This window comes from Procambarus clarkii, chromosome 20 (genome assembly GCF_040958095.1).
Source record: "Procambarus clarkii isolate CNS0578487 chromosome 20, FALCON_Pclarkii_2.0, whole genome shotgun sequence".
Taxonomy (NCBI): Eukaryota; Metazoa; Arthropoda; class Malacostraca; order Decapoda; family Cambaridae; genus Procambarus; species Procambarus clarkii.
Genome location: NC_091169.1, coordinates 29,773,864 through 29,798,917, shown reverse-complemented (window position 1 = coordinate 29,798,917; position 25,054 = coordinate 29,773,864). Strand labels below are relative to the sequence as shown.

At 49.7% G+C, this 25,054-nt stretch overlaps 1 protein-coding gene across 1 annotated transcript in view; it reads right to left on the bottom strand.

Annotated features, from left to right (window-relative positions):
- The window catches only part of LOC123755365 (serine-rich adhesin for platelets), a 190,702-nt gene that overhangs the window by 159,827 nt on the left and 5,821 nt on the right, over window positions 1-25,054 (bottom strand). Inside the window, 1 exon segment of the mRNA XM_045737920.2 lies at window positions 909-1,014. Within this exon segment, the coding sequence (XP_045593876.2) occupies window positions 909-1,014 (106 nt within the window).

Below are 25,054 nucleotides of genomic sequence, written 5' to 3'. Positions count from 1 at the left end.
CCCTAAGCTAAGTAGTATGTTATATAAGGAAAGGCTATGGGAATTAAATTTCACAGCAAGAAAATGGGTCAAATCATACTGGCTAGGAAAGAGACCAAAAGAATGAGTGTGTGACTAGACCGACACTCACAAATGCCACCCTCCAGAATGGGGCTAGCTCAATGGTAGAATGAACCCCAACCTTCCCCCTCACCGGGAAGAAACTAACACATGAGAAGTATGTGTTACTTACATACATGTGTAACACATGTATGTGTGTGTATTTATGTATGTGTATATGTTAAAGCTGGTAAGAATTGCATTTCACCTTTGTAAATGCACATTAATCACATCTAGTGGTTGAATATTCAATAACCAATTGTAGTACTGTACAGTATATGTAAGTGAACACATCTCAAACCCTGATTATGTAGGACAGCCATAAATATGTATTGTATGAATGCTGGTTAGCATTGTTAGAGAACCTACAACCTGTGGTTGAGTGCTCAATAACTCTTTACACAATAGATCTCTAACAGATCTTTAACCCTGTCCACAGAAGACAGAAGAAAATGTATGTATGCTGGTTAGCATTGTAAATGTATGACAACATCACAGAAAAAAAAAACTATCACAGGTCAGCACAACACACTATCAGACAGATAAAGGTTAGCACAACATATATTAACAGTAGGCCAATAGTATGTCAACACAGCCCACCAACATTTGGACAGATCAGTATGATACTAGGAAGAAGGTCAACATAAAATACCAATATTAGGGCACTTGACACAAAAGACACCAGCACTAGCTAAGAGAGAAGGTGGTGGAGGCCAAAACTGTAAGTAGTTTCAAAGCATTATTAAGACCGAGATATAGGTCGATGCAATTAGATATGACTAGGTACACAAGTGACCTAGATACAGTACCTGGGCTGTGGAGCAGGTTGACGCTGGTGGGATCAGAGCGGTGGTGATGTTGGCCCAGTAAATGTTGCTCCCTCTCCAGTAATGCCTCGATCTCCTCCCAATCCTCCTGCAACAAATTTAATGCATCTGTAACAAACTTTACTGAAAAGTTCATGTCAGTGTCCATCAAGAATACAAAGAATCGCCTGAAGCAGAACCCTTCTTTGGCAACATTCCACCACTATAAAATGGCTTTGCAATGTTAACGACCTTTTGATCAAACAACACTTATTATCTGGATAAATTTAGTAACAGACTTTGAAGTAGAACCCACTATATAGTTCCTTACAGAGTCTATTGAAATGAATCTACAAAAACTACCCTGTTCACTATCAATAGCATTTATAACTAATAGTGCACAACATTGCACTAGATATGAGAAAAGGGGAAATGTAGTTCCAATATTCAAGAAAGGAGACATATGTATCACTAAATCATAGACCAGTGTCATTAACATGTATGCTATGCAAAAAGCTGTAAAAAATCATCAAAAGGATTGTAGAACATTTGGGAGGGCAAAATTTATAACCACAACACGGCTTCAAATAGAAAATAATTTCTAACTAGACTAACTTTCCATGACAGGGTCTGGTTGATACCTGGTTGATGGGGTTCTGGGAGTTCCTCTACTCCCCAAGCCCGGCCCGAGGCCAGGCTTGACTTGTGAGAGTTTGGTCCACTAGGATGTTGCTTGGAGTAGCCCGCAGGCCCACATATCCACCACAGCCCGGTTGGTCCGGCACTCCTTGGAGGAAACAATCTAGTTTCCTCTTGAAGATGTCCTCAGTTGTTCCGGCAATATTTCTTATGCTCGCTGGGAGGACGTTGAAACCTCGCGGACCTCTGATGTTTATACAGTGTTCTCTGATTGTGCCTATGGCACCTCTGCTCTTCACTGGTTCTATTCTGCATTTTCTTCCATATCCTTCACTCCAGTGTGTTGTTATTTTACTGCATAGATTTGGGACCTGGCCCTCCAGTATTTTCCATGTGTACATTATTTGGTATCTCTCTCATCTCCTTTCCAGTGAGTACATTTGGAGAGCTTTGAGACGATCCCAATAATTTAGGTGCTTTATCGTATCTATGCATGCCGTGTATGTTCTCTGTATTCCCATTATTTCAGCAATCTCTCCTGCTCTGAAGGGGGAGGCGAGTACTGAGCAGTACTCAAGACGGGAACTTGCACCTTGCACAAGTGACTTGAAGAGTACAACCATTGTGATGGGATCCCTGAAAAGTTCTTGCATTTTGAAAGTTCTTGTAATTCATCTGATCATTTTTCTGGCTGCCGCGATATTTGCTTGGTTATGCTCCCTAAACGTTAGATCGTCGGACATCATTATTCCCAAATCCTTGACATGCTGTTTTTCTACTATGGGAAGATTCAATTGTGTTTTGTACCCTGTATTATGTTTCAGATCCTCATTTTTGCCGTACCTGAGTACCTGAAATTTATCACTGTTAAATATCATGTTATTTTCTGCTGCCCAATCGAAAACTTTGTTGACATCTGCTTGTAATTTTTCAATGTCTTCAGCAGAGGTAATTTTCATGCTGATTTTTGTGTCCTCTGCGAAGGATGACACGAAGCTGTGACGTGTATTTTTGTCTATATCTGATATGAGAATAAGGAACAGTAGCGGTGCAAGGATTGTACTTTGAGGTACAGAGCTTTTAACTGTGCTTGGACTCGGTTTTATTTGATTGACTGTTACTCTTTGTGTTCTGTTCGACAGGAAATTGAGTATCCAGCGTCCTACTTTTCCAGTTATTCCCATTGATCTCATTCTGTGTGCTATCACCCCATGGTCATATTTGTCGAACGCCTTTGCAAAGTCTGTGTATACAACATCTGCATTTTGCTTTTCTTCTAGAGCTTCTGTGATTTTGTCATAGTGCTTGAGTAACTGTGACAGACAGGATCTTCCTGCTCTAAATCCATGTTGTCCTGGGTTGTGCAACTCATTGTTTTCTGTAAAATTAGAAATTTGATTTCTAATCACTCTTTTAAACACTTTTATTATGTGTGATGTTAGTGCAACTGGCCTATAATTTTTTGCTAAGGCTTTATTTCCCCCCCCCCCCTTGTGCAAAGGAGCTATATCTGCAGATCTAAGTGCTGCTGGTATCTCCCCTGTATCTAGGATCTTTCTCCATATTACGCTGAGTGCTCTCGCTACTGGTACTTTACATTTCTTTATGAATATTTAATTCCTTGAGTTAGGTCCAGGAGCTGAGTGCATAGGCATATTGTCAATTTCTCTTTCAAAGTCTTTCGAGTTTGTGGTAATATTCGTTATATTATCTGCAGCTTGAATGTCATTCATAAAGAAGCTGTCTGGGTCATCAACTTTCATGTTGTTTTTTGGTGTGCTAAACATAGCCTCATACTGGCTTTTTAGAATTTCACTAATCTCTTTGTTGTCCTCTGTGTACGTACCTTCATTTGTAATTAACAGTCCAATACTGGTTGAGGTTTTTAATTTTGATTTTGCGTATGTGAAAAAATATTTAGGATTTTTGTATAGCTTGTATAGCTTTCTGTTCCAATTCCATTTCCTCAGACTCATATAATCGCTTCAACATTTTTTCTATTTCATGTGCACTGTGTAATTACTTAAGTGTAATTACCTAAGTGTAGTTACAGGATGAGAGCTACGCTCTTGGTGTCCCGTTTACCTAGCACTCTTTGTCATATAATGCTATGAAACTACTGACCGTTGTCACTCTTTGTCATATAATGCTATGAAACTACTGACCGTTTTGGCCTCCACCACCTTCTCACCTAACTTGTTCCAACTGTCTACCACTCTGTTTACAAAAGTGAATTTTCTTATATTTCTTTGGCATCTGTGTTTAGCTAGTTTAAACCTATGACCTCTTGTTCTTGAAGTTCCAGGTCTCAGGAAATCTTCCCTATCGATTTTAGCAATTCCTGTTACTATTTTGTACGTAGTGATCATATCACCTCTTTTTCTTCTGTCTTCTAATTTTGGCATATTTAATGCCTCTAACCTCTCCAGGTAGCTCTTGCCCTTCAGTTCTGGGAGCCACTTAGTAGCATGTCTTTGCACCTTTTCCAGTTTGTTGATGTGCTTCTTAAGATATGGGCACCACAAAACCGCTGCATATTCTAGCTTTGGCCTAACAAAAGTCGTGAACAATTTCTTTAGTATTATCGCCATCCATGTATTTAAAAGCAATTCTGAAGTTAGAAGCTTACCCATCACTCCTCCAATATTTTCCAGTTTACAGAACAACTTCTTACGTGGAACTCTGTCGAAAGCCTTTTTTTAGGTCCAGATAGATGTAGTCAACCCAACCATCTCTTTCCTGTAATATCTCTGTGGCTCGATCATAGAAACTGAGTAAATTCGATACACAGAATCTTCCAGATCGAAAACCATACGGTCTGTCTGATATTATATCATTTCTCTCCAGGTGTTCTACCCATTTAGTTTTGATTAGTTTTTCCAATACTTTCACTATTACACTTGTCAATGATACAGGTCTATAATTGGGGGGGTCTTTCCTGCTGCCACGTTTGTAGATTGGAACTATGTTAAGCCTGTTTCCACACGTCTGCTACGATTCCTGTACACAGGGAAGCCTGAAAGATCAGGTGAAGTGGAATGCTGAGCTCAGATGCACATTCTCTCAGAATCCATGGTGAAACTCCATCTGGGCCAACTGCTTTATTCTTACTTAGCTCCTTTAGCATATTTTCCACTTCATCTCTAGACACCTCTATGTGCTCTATGTTGTTCTGTGGAATTCTTATTGTGTCTGGTTCTCTGAAGATCTTATTTTGTACAAACACACTTTGGAACTTTTTGTTTAAATGTTTTACACATTTCCTTTTCATTTTCTGTGTGTGTGTGTGTGTGTTATATATATATATATATATATATATATATATATATATATATATATATATATATATATATATATATGTCGTACCTAATAGCCAGAACGCACTTCTCAGCCTACTATTCAAGGCCCGATTTGCCTAATAAGCCAAGTTTTCATGAATTAATGTTTTTTCGTCTACCTAACCTACCTAACCTAACCTAACCTAGCTTTTTTTGGCTACCTAACCTAACCTTACCTATAAATATAGGTTAGGTTAGGTTAGGTAGGGTTGGTTAGGTTCGGTCATATATCTACGTTAATTTTAACTCCAATAAAATAAAATTGACCTCATACATAGAGAAAAGGGTTGCTTTATCATTTCATAAGAAAAAAATTATAGTAAATATATTAATTCAGGAAAACTTGGCTTACTAGGCAAATCGGGCCTTGAATAGTAGGCTGAGAAGTGAGTTCTGGCTACTAGGTACGACATATATATATATATATATATATATATATATATATATATATATATATATATATGAAATGATATACAAACATACACAGACATATGACGTTAGAAATATTTTTTTCAGTGTCAGTAGTTAATAAATGGAACGCACTAGGAAGTGATGTGGTGGAGGCTGACTCCATACACAGTTTCAAATATAGGTATGTTAGAGCCCAGTAGGCTCAGGAATCTGTACACCAGTTGATTGACGGTTGAGAGGCGGGACCAAAGAGACAAAGCTCAACCCCACCCAGCAAGCACAACTAGATGAGTACACACATACACACACATGATAATTGACAGTTGAGAGGCGGGACCAAAGAGCCAGAGCTCAACCCCCGCAAGCACAACTAGGTGAGTACACACACACACACACATGATAATTGACAGTTGAGAGGCGGGACCAAAGAGCCAGAGCTCAACCCCCGCAAGCACAATTAGGTGAGAACACACACACACATCACCTGACTGCGCACTAGGGAATACAGATGTAACAATTTTAAGCAGTCCCAATAATTTAGATGTTCTATTGATTAGACTCTGACAGTTAAATTTCTCTGCATGTTCTCCAGGTCAGCAATTTATCAAGCCTTGAATAGGGTTGTTATTATGCAACAATATTCGACCCTTGAGAGCACTAGTGTCCTAAAACACATAATTAGGCCGGCAACTCTTTGTTTGAAAAGGTTCTTGTTATCCAACCTGTCATTTTTCTTGCAGTTGTGACAGCTACTTTATTGTGTTCTTTAAAAGTAAGGTTTTCCCACATGATTACAGTATACTCGAGACAACCAGATAAAAATGAACGATGGAATTTCTGTATTGTGACGACAGCGTGCAAATGTAACGCCCTCAACAGGAAGATTGTGGAAGTTAACTTCATACAAGGAATCAGATATAGATATGACAAAACCCACAATGTTAGAGAGCCACTGAACAGTTGTAAATGACCAAGAGGCTGGCCCTGGAGTTGGAACTCACTCCAAGCACGTTTCATACATACCCTCTACAGCAAATCTTGTGCTCAAACATGAATTTCCCATAAGAAAAAGACAAAGAAATATGTCAAAGGTTTTCTCTTTTAATTATATAAATTCAACAAAATATGACAAAACGGCACCAACGTCACGTCCATAATTAAAAACACGCACCTCCAGCTGGGGCGTCTGGTGTCGACGTGACACTGTACCCCATAACCTGTATAATATCTTCCCCTCACCATAATACAATCTACGATTAGCATGAAACATCTGGATTTGTAAGACCACTTTCTCGACGTTGTAAGACGTTCAGAAATTTCCACCCGTTTTCTTACTATATGAAAAAATATTAATCCTAATGCCACACAAAAACGCGTACAGTATAGGCAACATTATAACACAATTCAGTAAGTAAAACTCATAAAAGTAACAAAAAGTATGTAGGAGTAAGGGAGCACATGTGTCAAGATGAGTGTGTGCTGCTGCTGGCTAACCTTAGATATACTATTTTGGTGTGTTGGCACAGGTGGCGGCCGGCCTGCATCACAGCAACTCTTGCTGGCTCTCTCACCCTCTGCCAGCCACGTGCTAAATGGTAACCTGGTCCTCCCTCTCATCTACACTACATTAACTCTACAACTCACACATTATATCAATTAAAAAACGCAACGATGTTTTAGATAATGATTTAGTTCTTATTTAAAGCAAGCATCACCCCCCCAACCCACTTCTGGCCCACCAAATTGAAGCGCAATATTATGAGCTGTTGTGGATACTTTCCAATAAACTCGGAAACAAAAGTGCAGACGATGAGTCACAATAACGTGGCTGAAAAATGTTGACCAAACCACACACTAGAAATTGAAGGGACGACGACGTTTTAGTCCGTCCTGGACCATTCTCAAGTCAATAGTAATGAGACGAGTTGTTGTTGTTGTTGTTTTATATTCAGCTACTCAGAACAAGAAGTTCCAGTAGCACGGGGTATGGTGAGCCCCTGAAAAACGAGGGAGGCAGGCCTGGGCATTACGTAGACGATAGAGTGGTGAGGAGACGGAAACCCCCTAGAGGAAGATAAGAGCAAGGCGAAAGGTTGGGAAGGATAAGGAGGGGTGAACTAATAGGAATAAGAAAGGGATCGTAAGAGAAAACAAGAGAAAAAAAAAGGAAAGATAAAGGGCAGGCAGGCTTATGTTAGGTCACGTTTATAAGAAAGTTTAAAACATTTGAGTATGTACTGTGAACGTGTAGTGTTGTGAGGAAGGCGGAAGCGGCAATGTGGGTGCAACTCCACAAGCAGTGTGCTAATATTTGGCCAGTACTTGTTTTCCTTCCTTATACTGAGCGTGACGCTTTAAGATCTACGCCAGAGAGGTCAATTCTTGTCAAGTTTCACCACCACCACCTCCTGACTAGTTAACAATTATATATGGTCATGTACTTTGACAGCGTTATGACTAACCAGATTTACATCAATATATGTTAGACGATCTATATCGTTACTATAAGTACTATATATATCAGAGGATGGACTGATCACCACTAAACGCAGAATGAAATCATCTCTAAACGCAGAATGAAATCATCTCTAAACGCAGAATGAAATCATCTCTAAACGCAGAATGAAATCATCTCTAAACGCAGAATGAAATCATCTCTAAATGCAGAATGAAATCATTTCTCATTTTGCAGTGATGTTATTGAGATTTCTTGCAGAGTGCAGCACTAAATGGTTCATAAGTTTGTTAATCCAACAAGTGGAGTGCCGCGTTCTCAAATAGCATTAGAATTCTGGTATATAGCAACACACATAGCAGTGTTTGTTTATATAAAATAATTAGTAAAGCCTTCAATCTCAGTTTATATATATGGTTACATAGTGACAGTGTCAGACCACGGAGGAAAATTGAAACAGGAATTTCCTTAATTACTTTCGTATATTAATACATCTTCAGAAGGAGTGAAGACTCCTTCATCTTGACTCATTCTGAAGATGTATTAATATACGAAAGTACTTAAGGAAATTCTTGTTTCAATTTTCCTCCGTGGTCTGACACTGTCACATTTTTAATCACGCGTTTATTTTCGTGATATACACACATGGTTACATTGTGATTAAAGACTTCGTTTGGAAGGCGTTAGGATAGTTAACAATGCAGTGTAACTTCATTTTCCTTGTGATAAGTGTGTGTGTGTGTGTACTCACCTATTTGTGCTTGCGGGGGTTGAGCTTTGGCTCTTTGGTCCCGCCTCTCAACTGTGTAATTACCTAAGTGTAGTTACAGGATGTTACAGTTACTGCGCTCGTGGTGTCCCGTCTTCCCAACACTCTTTGTCATATAATGCTTTGAAACTATTGACTGTCTTGGCCTCCACCACCTTCTCACCTAACTTGTTCCAACCGTCTACCACTCTGCGAAAGTGAATTTTCTTATATTTCTTCGGCATCTGTGTTTAGCTAGTTTAAATCTATGACCTCATTGTTCTTGAAGTTCCAGGTCTCAGGAAATGTTCCCTATCGATTTTATCAATTCCTGTTACTACTTTGTACGTAGTGATATATCACCTCTTTTTCTTGTCTTCTAGTTTTGGCATATTTAATGTCTCTAACCTCTCCTCATAGCTCTTGCCCTTCAGTTCTGGGAGCCACTTAGTAGCATGTCTTTGCACCTTTTCCAGTTTGTTGATGTGTTTCTTAAGATATGGGCACCACACAACCGCTGCATATTCTAGCTTTGGCCTAACCAGTCGTGAACAATGTCTTTAGTATATCGCCATCCATGTATTTAAAAGCAATTCTGAAGTTAGAAAGCGTGGCATAGGCTCCTTGCACAACGTTCTTTATGTGGTCCTCAGGTGATAGTTTGTGTGCGCGTGCGTGCGCGTGTGTGCGTGCGCGCGTGTGTGCGTGCGCTCGTGTGTGCGTGCGCGCGTGCGTGCGTGCGTGCGTGCGTGCGTGCGTGCGTGCGTGCGTGCGTGCGTGTGTGTGTGTGTGTGTGTGTGTGTGTGTGTGTGTGTGTGTGTGTGTGTGTGTGTGTAGCAACATAAAAACCACACAGAAATTCCCATTACCAACCAGGACTAAAATATTTTAACCTACGTAAGTTCCGTGGGCCTTTAGCTAACTATAAATATCCAAGGGGGAACTTATCTACACAGATATGCTCTCTCTCCCACTCCATCATCGTAGTGCGCTCCTGCCGCCCTACGTTCATCTGTCACACTTATTCCTTCATCAACAGTAGCTCCTACACTAGTACCAACAGTACTGCACTAGCTCCTGCCCACAATATACTCGTTCCTACCTATCCTACACTTTCTATATTGCAGCACTGATACCTAAACAATTATACCTATATCGATCCTCGCACCCCCCATACACTGCCTACAACATATTATACACTAGCTCCTACTACACAACAGTGGTTCCTACACCTCTACCACGCTGTTACAAACCCTTATACTCGTCACAATTCCACTAAAGTCGCTTTCATTACCAATTTCACTGATTTCTATGCTTCTACACTCATTCTTCCACCTGCTAACCTATCCTCTAAAAATTAAAGAACCTACAGTTACTGTGGATGGACAACCAATCCTCCAGCCCACGCAATAAGCCAAATACTGACTAGTTTGTATTAAGCTAGTGCAGTTTTTTTTTACCTATTCAGCAGACAACCAACTGACAGAATGAATCTTCCATACACTACAACAAACTATTTTTCTTATATGTAAATATTATTATATATAGTGGGTTTATGTATAGTTAAGTCTAGGTTAGGATGATTTAGTGTGTTTTTACACTACAGGTTGAAGGTGAACGAAAGTGGTAGAAGCCAAAACCAACAACAATTTCAAAGCGTCATATGACAAACAGCACTGAGAAGACGGAATACCACCAGCATAGTTCTAGGGCTCTCATCCTGTAACTACACTTAGGTAATTACACACACGAGCCACAAGGCTCTCTCGTGCGTGTATATTAACCTTTTTGTACTCACCTGTGTGAGTACAAGACTCAAGAACACTGTGACAAGAACACAACCTATAGCACTGTATCATCCTTTGCAGATGACACTAGGATCTTCATGAGGGTAGGCAACATAGAGGACACGGCAAACCTCTAGTCAGATGTAGACCAGGCCTTTCTATAGGCTACAGAAAATAATATGGTGTTTAACGAAGATAAATCCCAGCTCATGCGCTATGGAAAAAATGAAAATATAAAAACGGAAACCACGTACAAAACTCAGGCAAATCATAACATAGAACGAAAAGGCAATGTAAAGGATCTGGGTGTATTCATGTCGGAAGACCTTACCTTTAAAGAACACAATAAAGTAGCCGTCACAACTGCAAGAAAAATGACAGGTTGGATAACAAGAACTTTTCACACTAGAGATGCTATACCGATGATGATACTTTTCAAAACGCTTGTGCTCTCTAGAGTGGAGTACTGCTGCACAATGACAGCCCTTTTCAAAGCTGGAGAAATTGCTGACCTGGAGAGCGTGCAGAGATCCTTTACTGCTAGAATCCACTCAGTAAAACATCTAAACTATTGGGACCGACTAAAGAGCCTAAAACTGTACTCCCTTGAACGCAGGCGGGAGAGATACATAACACATGGAAAATGTTAGAGGGGCTGGTCCCAAACCTGCACACAGAAATAACATCACATGAGACCAGAAGACAAGGCAGGATGTGCAGAATACCCCCGTTGAAAAGCAGAGGTGCAACAGGTACTCTGAAAGAGAACTCTATCAACATCAGAGGTCCGAGACTGTTCAACACGCTTCCGCTACACATAAGGGGCATAACTGGCAAACCCCTCACAGTGTTCAAGAGAGAACTTGATAAGCACCTCCAAAGGATACCTGATCAACCAGGCTGTGACTCATACGTCAGGCTGCGAGCAGCCGCGTCCAACAGCCTGGTTGATCAGTCCAGCAACAAGGAGGCCTGGTCGACGACCGGGCCGCGGGGACGCTAAGCCCCGGAAGCACCTCAAGGTAACCTATTTGTGCTTGCGGGGGGGTTGAGCTTTGACTCTTTGGTCCCGCCTCTCAACTGTCAATCATCTGGTGTCCAGATTCCTGAGTCTACTGGGCTCTATCATATCTACACTTGAAACTGTGTATGGAGTCAGCCTCCACCACATCACTGCCTAATGCATTCCATTTGTCAACCACTCTGACACTAAAAAAGTTGTTTCTAATATCTCTGTGGCTCATTTGGGCACTCAGTTTCCACCTGTGTCCCCTAGTGCGTGTGCCCCTTGTGTTAAATAGCCTGTCTTTATCTACCCTGTCGATCCCCTTGAGAATCTTGAATGTGGTGATCATGTCCTCCCTAACTCTTCTGTCTTCCAACGAAGTGAGATTTAATTCCCATAGTCTCTCCTCGTAGCTCATACCTCTCAGCTCGGGTACTAGTCTGGTGGCAAACCTTTGAACCTTTTCCAGTTTAGTCTTATGCTTGACTAGATATGGACTCCATGCTGGAGCCGCATACTCCAGGATTGGTCTGACATATGTGGCATATAATGTTCTGAAAGATTCCTTACACAAGTTTCTAAATGCCGTTCTTATGTTAGCCAACCTGGCATATGCCGCTGATGTTATCCTCTTGATATGAGCTTCAGGAGACAGGTCTGGCGTGACATCAACCCCCAGGTCTTTCTCTCTCTCTCTGACTCCTGAAGTATTTCGTCTCCCAAATGATACCTTGTATCTGGTCTCCTGCTTCCTACCCCTATCTTCATTACATTACATTTGCTTGGGTTAAACTCTAACAACCATTTGTTCGACCATTCCTGCAGCTTGTCTAGGTCTTCTTGAAGCCTCAAGCTGTCCTCCTCTGTCTTAATCCTTCTCATAATTTTGGCGTCGTCAGCAAACATTGAGAGGAATGAGTCTATACCCTCTGGGAGATCATTTACGTATATCAGAAACAGGATAGGTCCGAGTACAGAGCCCTGTGGAACTCCACTGGTGACTTCACGCCAATCTGAGGTCTCACCCCTCACTGTAACTCTGTGCTTCTTATTGCTTAGGTACTCCCTTATCCACTGGAGAGCCCTACCAGTTACTCCTGCCTGTTTCTCCAGCTTATGCATCAGCCTTTAATGGGGTACTGTGTCAAAGGCCTTCTGACAGTCCAAAAAAATGCAGTCCGCCCATCCTTCTCTTTCTTGCTTAATCTTTGTCACCTGATCGTAGAATTCTATTAAGCCTGTAAGGCAAGATTTACCCTCCCAGAACCCATGTTGATGGGTTGTCACGAAGTCTCTTCTCTCCAGATGTGTTGCTAGGTTTTTTCTAACGATCTTCTCCATCACCTTGCATGGTATACAAGTTAAGGACACTGGCCTGTAGTTCAGTGCCTCTTGTCTGCCACCCTTTTTGTATACTTGGGACTACATTAGCCGTCTTCCATATTTCTGGTAGGTCTCCCGTTTCCAGTGACCTACTAAACACTATGGAGAGTGGCAAGCAAAGTGCTCCTGCACACTCTTCCAATACCCATGGTGAGATTCCGTCCAGCCCAACAGCTTTTCTCACGTCCAGCTCCAATAGGTGCTTCTTGACCTCATCACTTGTAATTTTGAACCTTTCCAAGGTCGCCTGGTTTGCTGCCTACCTCTCCTAGCGCCGTGACTTCTCCTTGTTCTATTGTAAAGACCTCCTGGAACCTTTTGTTGAGTTCCTCACACACCTCTTTGTCATTGTGCATGTGTGTGAATGTGTGTGTGCATGTGTGTGTGTGAGTGTGTGTGTGTGTGTGTGTGTGTGTGTGTGTGTGTGTGTGTGTGTGTGTGTGTGTGTGTGTGTGTGTGTGTGTGTGTGTGATTGAGACAAAAATATGTAGTAGACATAATATAGAAGAAACAGATTAGCTAGAAAGGCGGGTCTAAGAGCTAAATAGCTCAATTCTGCAGACACAAATAGTAAATACACACAATCTAGTTCTTACACTCGCATACGCTTGTCCCAGCACACGCATGTCCCAGAACCCGCACACGCTTGTCCCAGAACCCGCACACGCTTGTCCCAGCACCCGCACACGCTTGTCCCAGCACCCGCACACGCTTGTCCCAGAACCCGCACACGCTTGTCCCAGCACCCGCACACGCTTGTCCCAGAACCCGCACACGCTTGTCCCAGCACCCGCACCCGCTTGTCCCAGCACCCGCACACGCTTGTCCCAGCACCCGCACACGCTTGTCCCAGCACCCGCACACGCTTGTCCCAGCACCCGCACACGCTTGTCCCAGCACCCGCACACGCTTGTCCCAGCACCCGCACACGCTTGTCCCAGCACCCGCACACGCTTGTCCCAGCACCCGCACACGCTTGTCCCAGCACCCGCACACGCTTGTCCCAACACCCCCACACACTTGTCCCAGCACCCCCACACACTTGTCCCGGCACCCCCACACACTTGTCCCAGCACCCCCACACACTTGTCCCGGCACCCCCACACACTTGTCCCGGCACCCCCACACACTTGTCCCAGTACCCCCACACACTTGTCCCAGCACCCCCACACACTTGTCCCAGCACCCCCACACACTTGTCCCAGCACCACCACACGCTTGTCCCAGCACCCCCACACACTTGTCCCAGCACCCCCACACACTTGTCCCAGCACCCCCACACACTTGTCCCAGCACCCCCACACACTTGTCCCAGTACCCCCACACACTTGTCCCGGCACCCCCATACACTTGTCCCAGCACCCCCACACACTTGTCCCGGCACCCCCACACACTTGTCCCGGCACCCCCACACACTTGTCCCAGCACCCTGCACGCTGGGCCCAACATCCCCACACCTTTGACCCCGCAGTCTTATACGTAGTAGACAATAGATAAATAAATGTAGTAAACACAAGTGGAAAAAAATTGATGGGTAAGAAAGGCGAGGCCCAAGAGCTAACAGCTGGAGTCTGTGGGCATAAATAGTAAACACACACACACTTCCGTAGAGGCAAACCAGCTTCAAAGTTTCATTAAATCATTTTAGTGAACACAATACAGTGTTCCGTGACGCCCGCTCACCTGCAGCATATACATACAGCGGATCAGCACAAGAAAACTGCGAAGCAGCGCTCAGTTAAATGAAAATGCACCGATGCACAATCAGAAGCATCAAAATACAATGATCAATAGCAGCTCCAAAATAAAGTAAGTAAAGCACTCTGCCGCAGCAGTCATATGCAGTGCAACAACAATCCGGAATCAAAATACAGCACACCAGCAATCAATTGTTCCACTAAAATGTAGCGAAGCACACTCAGTAGCAAAATACAAATACACTGAAGCACGATCAGTGGCGAGACTAAAATACAGTGCATTTGAGATCATTAGCAGCACCAGGACAGTGAAGGAGTTATCAAAAGCAACACCAAAATACATTGTAGCAGATACAAGCAGCAGCAGCAAAACAATACAGTGAGAGGAATGGGGTCAATTAAAGAGCACTACCCGAGCTGATGAGCCCAGCACCTGGGAAGTCAAGTCTCAGGCCAGGCCGGACAAGTATTAAACCCCTCCAAACACATCACCCGACACCACACACCAATAATGAGACGCAATGATCATTTACACGCATCACACTATACCGACCTGCTTCAGGAGGCGGCGGCTCCTGAAGTAACTTCCCTAAAACCTCACAAAACAAACTCCTCACCACGGAAATAATTAACAGATCTTAAAAACAAACTGAGCATCTTAATGTGATGTGGGGACTGGGAGAGGTCTGAGAAGGCGACTAATGTGGTGTGTAGGGAAGGCAGTGAGGTTTGTGTGGGAAGGATAATGTGGCGTTAGGGTCTGAGGGAGGGAAGATTATGTGGTAGGGGAATGAGAAAGGGGAGGTTTATGTGCGTGAAAACTGAGGAAGACGGACTAATGTGCCGTGTAAGACTGAGGGAGGGAATTGTCAGGGGAAAGCGCTAAGCCATTACGACAAAGTTAATGTACGGTGGGGGACTGGTGAGAAGGTGGGGTTGTGTGGGAAAGGGGAGGTGTCATGTGGTGTGGGGACGTGGGAAGGGGAGGTGTCATGTGGTGTGGGGACGTGGGAAGGGGAGGTGTCATGTGGTGTGGGGACGTGGGAAGGGGAGGTGGCATGTGGTGTGTGGACGTGGGAAGGGGAGGGGTTATGTGGTGTGTGGACGGGGGAAGGGGGGGTGTTATGTAGTGTGGGGACGGGGGAAGGGGGGTGTTATGTGGTGTGTGGACGGGGGAAGGGGGGGTGTTATGTGGTGTGGGGACGGGGGAAGGGGGGTGTTATGTGGTGTGTGGACGGGGGAAGGGGGGGTGTTATGTGGTGTGGGGACGTGGGAAGGGGAGGTGTTATGTGGTGTGTGGACGGGGGAAGGGGGGGGGGTGTTATGTGGTGTGGGGACGTGGGAAGGGGAGGTGTTATGTGGTGTGTGGACGGGGGAAGGGGGGGGGTGTTATGTGGTGTGGGGACGTGGGAAGGGGAGGTGTTATGTGGTGTGTGGACGGGGGAAGGGGGGGTGTTATGTGGTGTGGGGACGGGGGAAGGGGGGGTGTTATGTGGTGTGTGGGACGGGGGAAGGGGGGGTTTATGTGGTGTGGGGACGGGGGAAGGGGGGGTGTTATGTGGTGTGTGGACGGGGGAAGCGGGGGGGTGTTATGTGGTGTGGGGACGTGGGAAGGGGAGGTGTTATGTGGTGTGTGGACGGGGGAAGGGGGGGGGTGTTATGTGGTGTGGGGACGTGGGAAGGGGAGGTGTTATGTGGTGTGTGGACGGGGGAAGGGGAAGTGTCATGTGGTGTGGGGACGGGGGAAGGGGAAGTGTCATGTGGTGTGGGGACGGGGGAAGGGGAAGTGTCATGTGGTGTGGGGACGTGGGAAGGGGAGGTGTTATGTGGTGTGTGGACGGGGGAAGGGGGGGTGTTATGTGGTGTGGGGACGGGGGAAGGGGGGGGTGTTATGTGGTGTGGGGACGGGGGAAGGGGGGGTGTTATGTGGTGTGTGGACGGGGGAAGGGGAAGTGTCATGTGGTGTGGGGACGGGGGAAGGGGAAGTGTCATGTGGTGTGCGGACGTGGGAAGGGGAGGTGTTATGTGGTGTGTGGACGGGGGAAGGGGGGGTGTTATGTGGTGTGGGGACGGGGGAAGGGGAGGGGTTATGTGGTGTGTGGACGGGGGAAGTGGAGGTGTTATGTGGTGTGGGGGACGGGGGAAGGGTTACGTGGTGTGTGGACGGGGGAAGGGGGGGTGTTATGTGGTGTGTGGACGGGGGAAGGGGGGGTGTTATGTGGTGTGTGGACGGGGGAAGGGGAGGGGTTATGTGGTGTGTGGACGGGGGAAGGGGAGGTGTTATGTGGTGTGTGGACGGGAGAAGGGGAGGGGTTATGTGGTGTGTGGACGGGGGAAGGGGGGTGTTATGTGGTGTGTGGACGGGGGAAGGGGAGGGGTTATGTGGTGTGTGGACGGGGGAAGGGGGGGTGTTATGTAGTGTGGGGACGTGGGAAGGGGAGGGGTTATGTGGTGTTTGGACGGGGGAAGGGGAGGTGTTATGTGGTGTGTGGACGGGGGAAGGGGGGTGTTATGTGGTGTGTGGACGTGAGAAGGGGAGGTGTTATGTGGTGTGTGGACGGGGGAAGGGGGGGGGGTGTTATGTGGTGTGGGGACGTGGAAAGGGAAGGTGTTATGTGGTGTGTGGACGGGGGAAGGGGGGGGGGGTGTTATGTGGTGTGTGGACGGGGGAAGGGGAGGTGTTATGTGGTGTGTGGACGGGGGAAGGGGAGGTGTTATGTGGTGTGTGGACGGGGGAAGGGGGGGGGGCTATGTGGTGTGTGGACGGGGGAAGGGGGGGTTATGTGGTGTGGGGACGGGGGAAGGGGAGGTGTTATGTGGTGTGTGGACGGGGGAAGGGGGGTGTTATGTGGTGTGGGGACGGGGGAAGGGGAGGTGTCATGTGGTGTGGGGACGGGGGAAGGGGAGGGGTTATGTGGTGTGTGGACGGGGGAAGGGGGGGGTGTTATGTGGTGTGTGGACGGGGGAAGGGGAGGTGTTATGTGGTGTGGGGACGGGGGAAGGGGAGGTGTTATGTGGTGTGGGGACGGGGGAAGGGGAGGTGTCATGTGGTGTGGGGACGGGGGAAGGGGAGGGGTTATGTGGTGTGGGGACGGGGGAAGGGGAGGTGTTATGTGGTGTGGGGACGGGGGAAGGGGAGGTGTTATGTGGTGTGGGGACGGGGGAAGGGGAGGTGTTATGTGGTGTGGGGACGGGGGAAGGGGAGGTGTTATGTGGTGTGGGGGACGGGGGATGGGGAGGGGTTATGTGGTGTGGGGAAGGGCGGAGTTATGTGGTGTGTGGACGGGGGAAGGGGGGGGGGTTATGTGGTGTGTGGACGGGGGAAGGGGAGGTGTTATGTGGTGTGTGGACGGGGGAAGGGGGGGGGTTATGTGTTGTGTGGACGGGGGAAGGGGGGGGGGGTTATGTGGTGTGTGGGACGGGGGAAGGGGGGGTGGTGTTATGTGGTGTGTGGGACGGAGGAAGGGGGGGGGGTTATGTGGTGTGGAAATGGGGGGTGTTATGCGGTGTGGGGAAGGGGGGGGTGTTATGTGGTGTGGGGAAGGGGGGGTGTTATGTGGTGTGGGGACGGGGGAAGGGGAGGTGTTATGTGGTGTGGGGGACGGGGGAAGGGGAGGGGTTATGTGGTGTGGGGAAGGGGGAAGGGGAGGTGTTATGTGGTGTGTGGACGGGGGAAGGGGGGGGTTATGTGGTGTGTGGACGGGGGAAGGGGGGGTGGTGTTATGTGGTGTGTGGACGGGGGAAGGGGGGGTGGTGTTATGTGGTGTGTGGACGGGGGAAGGGGGGGTGGTGTTATGTGGTGTGTGGGACGGGGGAAGGGGAGGGGTTATTTGGTGTGCGGAAGGAGAGGGTGTTATGTGGTGTGGGGACGGGGGAAGGGGAGGGGTTATGTGGTGTGGGGACGGGGGAAGGGGGAGTGTTATGTGGTGTGGGGACGGGGGAAGGGGGAGTGTTATGTGGTGTGGGGACGGGGGAAGGGGAGGTGTTATGTGGTGTGTGGACGGGAGAAGGGGAGGTGTTATGTGGTGTGGGGAAGGGGGGTGCTATGTGGTGTGGGGAAGGGGGGGTGTTATGTGGTGTGGGGACGAGGGAAGGGGAGGTGTTATGTGGTGTGGGGACGAGGGAAGGGGAGGTGTTATGTGGTGTGGGAACGGGGGAAAGGGGGGGTGTTATGTGGTGTGGGGACGGGGGAAGGGGGGGGGTGTTATGTGGTGTGGGGACGGGGGAAGGGGAGGTGTTATGTGGTGTGGGGACGGGGGAAGGGGAGGGGGTTATGTGGTGTGTGGACGGGAGAAGGGGAGGTGTTATGTGGTGTGGGGAAGGGGGAAGGGGGGGGTTATGTGGTGTGTGGACGGGGGAAGGGGAGGTGTTATGTGGTGTGGGGAAGGGGGGTGTTATGTGGTGTGGGGACGAGGGAAGGGGAGGTGTTATGTGGTGTGGGGACGAGGGAAGGGGAGGTGTTATGTGGTGTGGGAACGGGGGAAGGGGGGGGGGTGTTATGTGGTGTGGGGACGGGGGAAGGGGGGGGTGTTATGTGGTGTGGGGACGGGGGAAGGGGAGGTGTTATGTGGTGTGGGGAAGGGGAGGGGTTATGTGGTGTGTGGACGGGGGAAGGGGAGGTGTTATGTGGTGTGGGGACGGGGGAAGGGGAGGGGTTATGTGGTGTGGGGACGGGGGAAGGGGAGGGGTTATGTGGTGTGTGGACGGGGGAAGGGGGGGTGTTATGTGGTGTGGGGACGGGGGAAGGGGAGGTGTTATGTGGTGTGTGGACGGGGGAAGGGGAGGTGTTACGTGGTGTGTGGACGGGGGAAGGGGAGGTGTTATGTGGTGTGGGGACGGGGGAAGGGAAGGTGTTATGTGGTGTGTGGGACGGGGGAAGGGGAGGGGTTATGTGGTGTGGGGACGGGGGAAGGGGAGGTGTTATGTGGTGTGTGGACGGGGGAAGGGGAGGGGTTATGTGGTGTGTGGACGGGGGAAGGGGAGGTGTTATGTGGTGTGGGGACGGGGGAAGGGGAGGTGTTATGTGGTGTGGGGACGGGGGAAGGGGAGGTGTTATGTGGTGTGTGGACGGGGGAAGGGGAGGTGTTACGTGGTGTGTGGACGGGGGAAGGGGAGGTGTTATGTGGTGTGGGGACGGGGGAAGGGAAGGTGTTATGTGGTGTGTGGGACGGGGAAAGGGGAGGGGTTATGTGGTGTGGGGACGGGGGAAGGGAAGGTGTTATGTGGTGTGTGGGACGGGGAAAGGGGAGGGGTTATGTGGTGTGGGGACGGGGGAAGGGGAGGTGTTATGTGGTGTGGGGACGCGGGAAGGGGGGGGGTGTTATGTGGTGTGGGGACGGGGGAAGGGGAGGGTTATGTGGTGTGTGGACGGGGGAAGGGGAGGTGTTATGTGGTGTGGGAACGGGGGAAGGGGAGGGGTTATGTGGTGTGGGGACGGGGGAAGGGGAGGGGTTATGTGGTGTGGGGAAGGGGAGGTGTTATGTGGTGTGGGGACGGGGGAAGGGGAGGTGTTATGTGGTGTGGGGACGGGGGAAGGGGAGGGGTTATGTGGTGTGGGGACGGGGGAAGGGGAGGTGTTATGTGGTGTGGGGACGGGGGAAGGGGAGGGGTTATGTGGTGTGTGGACGGGGGAAGGGGAGGTGTTATGTGATGTGGGGAAGGGGGGGGTGTTATGTGGTGTGGGGACGGGGGAAGGGGAGGTGTTATGTGGTGTGGGGAAGGGGGGGTGTTATGTGGTGTGGGGACGGGGGAAGGGGAGGTGTTATGTGGTGTGTGGACGGGGGAATGGGGGGGGGGGGTTATGTGGTGTGTAGACGGGGGAAGGGGGGGGGTTACGTGGTGTGTGGACGGGGGAAGGGGAGGTGTTATGTGGTGTGTGGACGGGGGAAGGGGGGGTGTTATGTGGTGTGTGGACGGGGGAAGGGGGGGTGTTATGTGGTGTGGGGACGGGGGAAGGGGAGGTGTTATGTGGTGTGTGTGACGGGGGAAGGGGGGGGGTTATGTGGTGTGGGGACGGGGGAAGGGGGGTGTTACGTGGTGTGGGGACGGGGAGGTGTTACGTGGTGTGGGGACGGGGAGGTGTTACGTGGTGTGGGGGTGTAAGGGGGAAGAGGGCAGCAGAGAGTGTTCAGAGGGAGTGCTCACCTGCGTGATGCCAGGCTCAGACTGGCACGCCAGGGGACCTGGCACGCTACACACACAGATGCCCGAGGTGCCCCACCCCTGCCCCCACACACTGCTGTCCCTGGTGCTTCCCTACCCTTATACACTGCTGCCCCTGGTGCTCCCCTGCCCTCACACACACTGCTGTCCCTGGTGCTCCCCTGCCCTTATACACTGCTGCCCCTGGTGCTCCCCTGCCCTCACACACACTGCTGTCCCTGGTGCTCCCCTGCCCTCACACACACTGCTGTCCCTGGTGCTCCCCTGCCCTCACACACACTACTGTCCCTGGTGCTTCCCTGCCCTCACACACTACTGTCCCTGGTGCTCCCCTGCCCTCACACACTTCTGTCCCTGGTGCTCCCCTGCCCTCACACACACTACTGTCCCTGAGGCTCCCCTGCCCCTCACACACACTACTGTTCCTGGTGCTCCCCCGCCCTCACACACTACTGTCCCTGGTGTTCCCCTGCCCTCACACACACTACTGTCCCTGATGCTCCCCTGCCCCTCACACACTGCTGTCCCTGGTGCTCCCCTGCCCTCACACACTACTGTCCCTGGTGCTCCCCTGCCCTCACACACTACTGTCCCTGGTGCTCCCCTGCCCCTCACACACTGCTGTCTCTGGTGCTCCCCTGCCCTCACACACTACTGTCCCTGGTGCTCCCCTGCCCTCACACACTGCTGTCCCTGGTGCTTCCCTGCCCTAACACACTACTGTCCCTGGTGCTCCCCCGCCCTCACACACTACTGTCCCTGGTGCTCCCCTGCCCTCACACACTTCTGTCCCTGGTGCTCCCCTGCCCTCACACACACTACTGTCCCTGATGCTCCCCTGCCCCTCACACACTGCTGTCCCTGGTGCTCCCCTGCCCTCACACACACACACACTACTGTCCCTGGTGCTCCCCTGCCCTCACACACATTACTATCCCTGGTGCTCCCCTGCCCCTCACACACACACTACTGTCCCTGGTGCTCCCCTGCCCCTCACACACTGCTGTCCCTGGTGCTCCCCTGCCCTCACACACACTACTGTCCCTGGTGTTTCCCTGCCCCTCACACACACTACTGTCCCTGGTGCTCCTCTGCCCTCACACACACTACTGTCCCTGGTGCTCCCCTGCCCCTCACACACACACTACTGTCCCTGGTGCTTCCTTGCCCTCACACACACACTGGTGTCCCTGGTGCTTCCCTGCCCTCACACACACACTACTGTCCCTGGTGCTTCCCTGCCCCTCACACACACACACTGGTGTCCCTGGTGCTCCCCTGCCCTCACACACACACTACTGTCCCTGGTGCTTCCCTGCCCTCACACACACACTGGTGTCCCTGGTGCTTCCCTGCCCTCACACACACACTACTGTCCCTGGTGCTTCCCTGCCCCTCACACACACACTGGTGTCCCTGGTGCTCCTCTGCCCTCACACACACACTACTGTCCCTGGTGCTTCCCTGCCCTCACACACACACTACTGTCCCTGGTGCTTCCCTGCCCTCACACACACACTGGTGTCCCTGGTGCTTCCCTGCCCTCACACACACACTACTGTCCCTGGTGCTTCCCTGCCCCTCACACACACACTGGTGTCCCTGGTGCTCCCCTGCCCTCACACACACACTACTGTCCCTGGTGCTTCCCTGCCCTCACACACACTACTGTCCCTGGTGCTTCCCTGCCCTCACACACACACACTACTGTCCCTGGTGCTTCCCTGCCCTCACACACACACACTACTGTCCCTGGTGCTTCCCTGCCCTCACACACACTACTGTCCCTGGTGTTTCCCTGCCCCTCACACACACTACTGTCCCTGGTGCTTCCCTGCCCTCACACACACACTGCTGTCCCTGGTGCTCCTCTGCCCTCACACACACACTGGTGTCCCTGGTGCTTCCCTGCCCTCACACACACACTACTGTCCCTGGTGCTTCCCTGCCCCTCACACACACACTACTGTCCCTGGTGCTTCCCTGCCCTCACACACACACTGGTGTCCCTGGTGGTTCCCTGCCCTCACACACACACTGGTGTCCCTGGTGCTTCCCTGCCCTCACACACACACTGGTGTCCCTGGTGCTCCCCTGCCCTCACACACACACTGCTGTCCCTGGTGCTTCCCTGCCCTCACACACACACTGGTGTCCCTGGTGCTCCCCTGCCCTCACACACACACTGCTGTCCCTGGTGCTTCCCTGCCCTCACACACACACTGCTGTCCCTGGTGCTTCCCTGCCCTCACACACACACACACACACACACACACACACACACGTGTCCCTGGTGCTTCCCTGCCCTCACACACACACTACTGTCCCTGGTGCTTCCCTGCCCTCACACACACACTACTGTCCCTGGTGCTCCCCTGCCCTCACACACACACTGCTGTCCCTGGTGCTTCCCTGCCCTCACACACACACACGTGTCCCTGGTGCTTCCCTGCCCTCACACACACACTACTGTCCCTGGTGGTTCCCTGCCCTCACACACACACTACTGTCCCTGGTGGTTCCCTGCCCTCACACACACACTACTGTCCCTGGTGCTCCCCTGCCTCACACACACACTGCTGTCCCTGGTGCTTCCCTGCCCTCACACACACGCTACTGTCCCTGGTGCTTCCTGCCCTCACACACTACTGTCCCTGGTGCTTCCCTGCCCTCACACACACACACTACTGTCCCTGGTGCTTCCCTGCCCTCACACACACACTACTGTCCCTGGTGCTCCCCTGCCCTCACACACACACTGCTGTCCCTGGTGCTTCCCTGCCCTCACACACACACTACTGTCCCTGGTGCTTCCCTGCCCTCACACACACACTACTGTCCCTGGTGCTCCCCTGCCCTCACACACACACTGCTGTCCCTGGTGCTTCCCTGCCCTCACACACACACACGTGTCCCTGGTGCTTCCCTGCCCTCACACACACACTACTGTCCCTGGTGGTTCCCTGCCCTCACACACACACACTACTGTCCCTGGTGGTTCCCTGCCCTCACACACACACACACGTGTCCCTGGTGCTTCCTGCCCTCACACACTACTGTCCCTGGTGCTTCCCTGCCCTCACACACACACTACTGTCCCTGGTGCTTCCTGCCCTCACACACTACTGTCCCTGGTGCTTCCCTGCCCTCACACACACACTGCTGTCCCTGGTGGTTCCCTGCCCTCACACACACACTACTGTCCCTGGTGCTTCCCTGCCCTCACACACACACTACTGTCCCTGGTGCTTCCCTGCCCTCACACACACACTACTGTCCCTGGTGCTTCCCTGCCCTCACACACTACTGTCCCTGGTGCTTCCCTGCCCGGGAAGCACCAGGAAGGTCCAGCACTTCTTGCAAGATCCTATCTTAATGCTTCTTAAAGACATCCACCTGTTCCAGCACTATTTCTAATGCCTGTTGGGAGGGTATTGAACTGCTGTGGACCCCTGATGTTCAGTCAGTGTTCTCTGATTGTGCCTATGGCATCTCTACTCCTGACTGGTTCTATTCTGTTTTTCCTTCTGTATCTTTCACTCAAGCATATTGTTATTCTACAATTAAAAGCAGAAGTTCAAACCTGGCAAGCACAATTAGGCGAGTATACACACTATGGAAAGGCTGTGAGAGCTAAACCTCATGTCCCTTGAACACAGAAGAGTAAGAGGAGACATGATCACCACCTACAAAATTCTCAAGAGGAATTGACAGGGTGGACAAAGACAAACTATTTAGCATGGGTGGAACACAGACAAGGGGACACAGGTGGAAATTGAGCACCCAAATGAGCCACAAAGACATTAGAAAGAATTTGTTCATTGTCAAAGTAGTTAACAAATGGAATGCATTAGGCAGTGATGTGGTGGAGGCTGACTCCATACACACTTTCAAATGTAGACTTGAGAGTCCAATAAGTTCAAGAAACTCTACACCAGTTGACTGACAGTCGAGAAGGTAGGACCAAAGAGCCAAAGCTCAACCCCCGCAAGCACAACTAGGTGAGTACACTGCTGCCTTCCCCCTCCTGCCCCCAAACACCACTGCCCTTGGTGCCCCTTCCACTGCCCTCACACACACTAAAGTGGGGGATATCTGTCGGTGTTTGCGACAGTTTGTCCTCCCACCTCTCTTCTTGACCCCATCCCTTTGATGCCCTCATTTATCCCACCTCCCATCCTCTCCTCCCCCACTCCCTTAGTCCTCTTCTATTCCCCACTTCTCTCAGAAAATATATTATTAAGGACTGAAACAACTGCATAAGTCTCTTATCCCCCACTACATCCTCCCCTCCTGAATCGTTCCCCTTTCTCCCCTCTTCCCTTGGTCCTTCCCATTTTCCCCCTCAGAAAATGTATTATTAAGAATGACTGAAACAACTATATGGGTCTCTTATCGCCCATTCCTCACCCCCTACTTACCCCATCACCTTGGCCCCCCGCTTTCATCCCCCCCCCCCATTCCCACTTTCCCCTTCTCTCAGATAATTTAATTAAGAGTAAGCAGTAAGTAGTAACTCCAAG